Source organism: Lygodium microphyllum, chromosome 24 (genome assembly GCF_053477565.2).
Source record: "Lygodium microphyllum isolate KBCC chromosome 24, Lygodium_microphyllum_v1.1.10, whole genome shotgun sequence".
NCBI lineage: Eukaryota > Viridiplantae > Streptophyta > Polypodiopsida > Schizaeales > Lygodiaceae > Lygodium > Lygodium microphyllum.
In genome coordinates, this window is record NC_141158.1 from 66,230,064 (window position 1) to 66,237,721 (window position 7,658).

Consider the following 7,658-nt stretch of genomic DNA (forward strand, 5'->3'; position numbering starts at 1 on the left):
TATAGGCTTTTTTTAGCTACATACCTAGGTACATAAGATGCAAAAGCTCCAACCTACTTAGAGAAGCTTGCTTGCAGTATCTCATGATGCTTTTATTCTCCTCCCGATATGTGTGCTAAACTTGATATTCCCTTCTTCTCTTCACCTACTTTAGTTTCCTCAGGTGGCAAAATACTACATATCCTAAGCTCTTACTAACCTTGACATGTTTCTTTAAGCAATATAACCGTGTGAAAACATATTGCCATCCTAGTTTGAGTAAGTTGATTGCTAGGGGACTCCCAACTTGATATTTCTAGCAAAGCAGACCTAGTTTCTTAGCCACCTTCATTGATGAGCTTCATTGATGATGACCAATACTAGAGTAGCAATGTTTCCTTCTTTCTTTTAAATTGGCTTACTATGAAAATCTTTCAAGGAATTTTAAAAGGTTTCATGAGGATATCCATAGAATCATGTTTCTTGATCCTTGTTAAGGTTTATAAGTGGGGCTATATTGAAATGGGATTTTATGACCTAAGAAGAGTGAGAAATGTGCCAATTTTTGTCAATTTGAAGCAAAAATTCAAGCTTGATGGAAGCGGCAAATGCAGATTCAACAATTTTAAGTGGCCATGGCAGACAGGAATTAAAATTGCTTTGGAAGACTGATCTTGCAATGTTCGTAGATTTTTCATAATTTTTTTAGGTGCCAAAATGAGGCAGAACAAGCTCCAAGTAGTTTGGGACTCTATGATGGACATGCAGAATTTTTCAAATGACGAATCGAATGCCAGACGTGCGCAATAGCCAAAGGTCAAATAAAAGAGGGTCAAAAAAGACCAAACCATAGTGTAAAGAGTCTTAAAAATTAAAGAGTCGTGCCCTTTGGAGGCTTTAAAGTCCTAAATAATTTTTGACTGGTGGGGAGGGGTCAATTTTTCATGGTGCATGTAAAAAAAATGACCTTCTGCTTCCTAGCGATGAATTTGGTGAAGGGGGGGCTATGGAGATTGAAAGCAACCACCTAATCTAACCGTAGCCACTGACTTCTTGATTTTCCCACTTCATATTGGTAGTGACAGATCCAAGATTGATGGCTTGAGCATGGAGATTGAATTCAGTATTTCTCTCTCCTCCCTCTCTCTCCTCCAAAGGGTTGTTCATGTGGGTTTTCTTTGGAAGAGACCGGGATGAAGATTGGTTGTTTGGCTTGAACCAGATTAATATAGGATAGTGTCGATGCTAAGGAGTGATGAGCATGCTATTTGGAGACCAATGGTGGGTCCGGTGGCTATCCGAAAATTCATATCTTGAGACCTGAAACCCAAAAAATGGTAGTAATCCTTTTTTAATAGAAATTCGCATTCTTTTTTATAAATCATGGTGTAAATCTTGTATGAAAATTTGTTTGAAGCTTGGTTGTGATGTGTTTGAGGGCTGTGAAATATAAAATACAAAACCAGTATCGATGTGTGTAAGTTATTAGTTTTTAAAATCTCGAAATGCATGTTTTAAGGGGGGAAATTATGTTTTTCTTGGTTTCAAGTAATCAAATCATGTTCATATGGGATAAAATTAAATATCAAGATGGATTAGGGTGTGAAAAAATTTCTTGACTCAAAAAAAATTAATCCAATAATTTATATAAAGAAAATAAGAAAAAATACTCAAAAAAATGATTTCAAGCAAAGAAAACAGGAAAAAAAAAATTGTATCCAAAAAATAATGAAAATTTAGATATATATTTGTGCACGTATAACGAAGGTAAAACATGAGCATCGACCTTGATTTATCCCTATTTGTATGTTTTAGTGCGCCTTTATCGCTTTTATCATAAAGAAACGTACATAAAATACCCTTTCAACCTACCCATCAAATGCAAAATCTTAAACAATAGGTGGGGAGGGGATTGTGGAAGTTAAGTATCATTTGATTTTTTATTTTTTTTTTGCATATTCTAGCACATAGGATTTGTTTGATTTAAGTCTTAAAAAGGATAGTAGCACGGGTTGTTCCGGTGCTACCGTGGCAACAAAGCAATACACTAGAGTGAAATCGTGAAAGGAATGTTTGTGCACATCCACACTAATTGATTTATGAGTTTACTTGTTTGAGCACATATATCATTCACCATGCATCCGCATTTTTATACATGGTATCAAGAGAATTATCTCCTAGATGCATAGCATTTGTTTTGAAACGATTGATTCACATTGAGTGTGAGGACCCCTTGAGTTATAGGTCTAGTGTTATCGTTTTCTTTAGGGGTTGATGTGCTAAGGATCAAATTCTCCTGGAATGTTTCATTAAAGAGAGAACTATGTCGCGTATGTGTTTTATGTTGAAACAATGCATCGTGGGGCTAACCCCATCCCTAGGATATAAAAGAGCCGTAGTGGAGCCACAACAGTAAGCTAATGGATGCTCCCTTTGTTTGTGCTACGAGGTGCTATCCATCAATATGTTTGGGTACTCTTAGATAAATTAGTTCATAGTGTCTATATGCTCCTGGCCGCAAGGTCGTGGGGTTGTTTAGGTAAGTGTAGGAGAGCCCTAGAGCTAGTTTCGGGCCCATTTTTGGTCCTGACATACATAAAGGAGTTTTCCTAAGTGCCATCAATAGATATTATCTCTACATCAAACAAGGTGTATTGCTTTAGTAAGGGTACTCATGTAGTGGAATTAGTGTGAAGAATTTCAATAAGTGAAAAATCTGGCTAGCCATGCAAACAATGTACTAGATGGAATTTAAATCTAATAGAACAACTAATATTCCACTCTCTCTAGGCTTAGTAAGCCCATGTGAATCTAATAAAAGGGCCTATTAATATACATGAAATGAAATAACACTACTATGAGGTTAGTGTTGAGATATCGAGCTCCACTCGTGATACGCCAGGGTGACCGTTGTGTATTTATGTCACCGACTTGTCAGTTGCAGATGCGGTTGGTACACCGCCCATGAATAATAGCTAGATGACAGCTATCCTTATCTACTCTAGTTCGTGGCTCAGTTAGTATGCCACCTTAGTTAGTTGTCTTTGGTTTGAGACCCATATATAGGGTTCTTCTATTTTCTTTGTATGAGAGTTTTTTTTGGCTTACACAACTAAGAAGAGGAAAACTGTTTTCAGCCTCCATCTCTGTGTGTATTCCCCCATTGTGCAAGCAAGAAAGCTTCAAGTGAGACTCCTTCCTTCTCTCCCACAATCTTGACAGTTAGAAGGGGGCTAGAATGTGAAAGTCAACAAGCACTTGGCAAACTCATGTTTTGCAAGGACTCTAGCCATGAAAGTCATGAAGTGGTCTCTATTGCAAAAAGCATAATACATAGCATAAGGAAGAGAAGCAATAGTCTTATGCGCCTTCCATGGTTTAGATATGAGTGTCCTACTCTTAAGGCATTGCTATTGTGCATATTATCGGCAAAAGTCTAGCCCTAAGGTATTGGTATTTTCCAAATTAGCAAAAAGAGCATGGATAAGTACTTACAAGTCCACCTATTTAGCTTTAACATGAGATGCATAAGATTCTTGGATATAATGCATGGCATTGTATCCAAGTATTTGTGTTTTATGATGCCTTTTATTGCGACTTGTAAAGGTCTAGGGAATACTTTCCTTATATGTGATCCAAGGACATGGCAAGGATCTCGAACATGATCAACTTAGAAAGGAACCATAAACCACAAAAATCATTATTACTCCTTTAAGTTGGGTTACAAGCTTCACTATACCTTAGTGTGGCTAAATTCAAACCTAAAAAGAAACTAGTTGAAAGAGGAAGTTAATAAGGTGGCACAAGGCTTCTAGAAGTCTATGAACATCCATTTGTATGAAAGATTTTTTAAAAGAACATAAGACACATCTAGTGTCACTTTTATAGAGGATAGATTTTATGTTTTGTGGGTTTGTAACTATATCAAGCCATTTTGTGGGGTTGTGACTATATCAAGCCATTATGGATTTTCCAACTAAGGATTACACACAACAAGATCACCTAGAAACAAAAATTATTTTAAGTATCAAGGTCTTCATGTCTCTCAATCTCTACTACTTTTGGTTCAAGTAAGGCTAAAAAATTGTGCTAAGTGGTTGACAAGAAGCTTATAAGCTTTATTTGAGCTTGATCATTTCCTTCCAAGGGCTATCAATGTTTAGCTTATAAGCTTTATTTAAGCATAATCATTTCTTATCCAAGAATGTGAATGCTTGCTTCATAATAATACTTGTGTGTCTAAGAAACAAAGAATTTCACACGTTTCCATTGGCATTTGTTGTCCTTTAGCAAGCTAGCCTAGGAGATATTAGCTAGAGTTTCATTGCCATTGTTTATCCTTTGGCAAGGCAACTTGATAAGCATTGGATGCATGTTTGCATGCAATAATACACATCAGAAGTATATATCTCATGTGTCTTTCTAAAGTGTACTCAATAAAATTATCATTGTAACTTCCAAAATGACTCAATTGATCTCCATTGCAGGCTTCGCGAAAAGGCAAGTTCATTTCAATCTAGAATTTGTTCACCTTGACAAAAATCCTTCTCAATTCTTTGGAAGAAGGAAATAAATCCTCTTCAAATTTCTCAAAATATAGTTACATTTGTTAAATTTATGTATAAGATACAGTCTCAATAGGAGATATTTCCTTCTTAGATGATGATGAAAAGGATTCACTTCCTCTTCCTCAAAATGTTTTTCCCGAACCCTGCTCCATAGTAGTTTCTAATGCATTATGTTCAAGTAGTCAATCTAGTAAAGGCCCCCTCCTTGTAAGAGTGCTCATGCCACCCAGTGTGCCCATTTTCATGTACAAATGTCTTAATATTTGGTTGAGTTCTTAGATTAATAAATTCAAATATCTTGTTCATTCAACAGACTGAAAGAGAAGTAACTAGCAATAGGAAATTGGAGACTCAAGCAAGCTTTTAGAATTGTCTGTCCAAGAGGCAATTTCATATGTAATGTGTACAATTTGTACAAATTTGGGAAGAAGAATGGAGATAGCTTATATATGTCTTGGCCACTCGCAAGACAGCTAGAGCCTCTATGCAGGGGTGATGTTATAGGTTAGCTGCTCATATCCACCTACAGCAAATATGGAACTTTGCACCATCAACAAAAAAATAGGCTCGTCCGGAGCGTTCCCAATTCAGAAAAGCCCAAAGAAGTCGAAAAACACACTAACGCTACACTCTCTGCACCTTGCACCATAAATTAGCAGTAAGATTGTATATATAATCCCAACTAGTGGGGCTAATCAGGGGCACTAGTTAGGTGGTTCAACCATAATTAGCTGCGAGATTAAGCATGAAACCCCAATCATTAGGACTCCTGAGTGGCACTAATTGGCTGTTGAAACCCTCCACCATTGATGCAATCAGGGGCCTTCCTTGCATGTGATTTCACTTGACTTAATCAGGCTCTCGAAAATCTGGGCACGCAAGCCTCTTCCTGACTCTACCCGCTCCAAAACAACAGATTCAGCAGACTGATCTGAAGGAGTGAGGCTCCATGAGAGGCCAACACCCATGCCATCACTATGCCAAGTAGGTTTTGCTGCATATAAATTGCGAGCATAGCACCCCACATATGGAGGTTCTGACTTGGATTTCTGTGGCCCAATCAAGCCTGCACTTGGAATGGCTATGGCAGCATTACCATGCTGAAGCTTTGTCTGTGTAGGTGCCTGGCCTTTTGGTTCTTGCCTGCCAGCCAGTTCCACTTGTTTCAATAGACAGATTAAATCTTCCATTTCATTTAATGCGTGCCTGCTTTCCTCACCAGAAGAGGAAGACCCAGAATTGGATTGAAGTACAACAGAAGCAAGTCTATCCACAGGGTGTATGTGTGAAGATTGAGACATTTGGTGAGGATGAGTATCAAATAACATATTTCCACACACAGGCTCTTCAAAGGAGCAGAACATTTGTGAGAAACTGGCAGAGGGGCTCCCTTTGATGGCAAAGGATAGTGAAGAACTAGGGAAACCGTTCCTGCGGGTACGCGGGTCTGAGTAATTAATGGGTGATGATGGAGGAGACGTTGAGGGAGAGGCTAGGGGAGACCTGGGCGTGGGCGAGAACACCGAATGGGCTTGCAATGTGGATCTCGGCGAGGGAATGAGGACATTGGAACAGGAATGGCCATGGCTAGAAGGGGCGTTCAGAAAGGGGAAATGTGGGGTGGAGGGAAACTTGCGCCTGAGAGGATCTTCCTGACTGGCATGGCTTGGGGATTGGTCGTACAACATCCAGTGCGGTTGCGCGGCCGAGAGGGAATGGATGGAGTCGATGGCAGCAGAGCTAGCAGCAGCAGAAGCATCACTGGGATGTGGATGTGCAGCAGCAGGGTCATTGGGGTGTGATGTGGTTGTGTTGAGAAGATTAGGAGCCATCCCAGCAGGATGATCAGAAGTACTAGTGGCAGTGGTGGTGGTGGTGATAGCAGTAGCAGCAGTAGTAGAAGCAATAGCAGTAGTGGGAGATTCCGATGATGGCAGGATCCGCAGCTGCTCGAGGGTGTGCGCAAAGAAGCACACCCTGCGCAGGCAGCTCCGGCCATCCTTGCACATCTGTGTCCGATATCGGGCGGGATGCAGCCAGCTCTCAAAGACCCCATGCGCGTACTCGCAAGCATCTCCGCGCTTGCAACAGCCCTTCCTGTAGTCAGGGCAGGCGGTGCCGGAGTAATGGAAGCGGCGGGGATCCCTCCTCCTGGCCTTCTCTCCTGGATGAGCATAAGGGCATTCAGTCCAGTCATGGCTTCTTCCCCGCATGCATCTCTTCACTTTGAATTCAAACATGCGGAAGGAATCAGAGCAGAGGTGCTCAATGGCGGCGGCCGCGGCCTGTTTTTCATCGCTGCACCAGAAGTGGGGTTCCATCTCGGTGATCTGGTTATGGAGGATGTGGTCATGTGTCAGATAAGCTGCACAACGGAGCATTTTGGGCGAGGGGGGCGCAGGACGAAGGGGGGGAGCGGGGCGGGGGGGGTGTGTGTGTGTGTGACAGTGTGAGTCTCTCTCTCCCTCTCTCTCTCTACATGTTTTCTTCTAGATTCTCATCAGTCCTCTCTCTCTCTCTCTCTCTCTCATATCAGATGCAGCTCTCTCCAGATAGATAGATGGCCCTTTATATGGTTGCTAAGAAATTCCCGGCAGCCACCCCTTTGGCCGTTTTTCCCTACAACATTTCTCCGTGACCCCTTGAGGGTTCACGTTAGAGGAGTGTCACATGCCCTCCACAATCCAGTTCCACGCAACGACCTTTTCGTGTCAGCTCGCAGTGCATGGTTACTCCCCAATGATGGATATGTCTGCCATTCCAGGGGTGTGCATTGGCACAAGCCTGAGAAGGGCCTTAGCAAAACTAATTACTAATGAACACCCAACATACCAAACCTTTTTTCTTTTGTAACGTGATTTTCTTTGTCTTTCGAGACATACCGTTGGGGCACATACTGTTGGGGTTTATTTGCAAATTTCGAACTCACACATCCATGGAACTCAACCCACGCACCCACCATTTAGCCAAAACCCAACATACCAAACTTTCCTAAGCATGATGGCACAAGTAGTGCCACCATCCACCTAGGCAAACTTGATGAGTGCTCACGAAAAACTTTTTTCCCGACCAATCAATCTAATGAAAAACTTCCAAAGTACTCAGATTTTT

At 41.1% G+C, this 7,658-nt stretch overlaps 1 protein-coding gene across 1 annotated transcript; it reads right to left on the reverse strand.

Moving 5' to 3' along the window:
• Positions 1-4,576: 4,576 nt before the first annotated feature.
• Positions 4,577-7,095, reverse strand: LOC148015179 (uncharacterized). The gene has a single exon (XM_087665476.1). The coding sequence runs from the start codon at positions 6,926-6,928 to the stop codon at positions 5,363-5,365; it is 1,566 nt and encodes a 521-aa protein (XP_087521602.1). The 5' UTR covers positions 6,929-7,095; the 3' UTR covers positions 4,577-5,362.
• Positions 7,096-7,658: the final 563 nt, after the last annotated feature.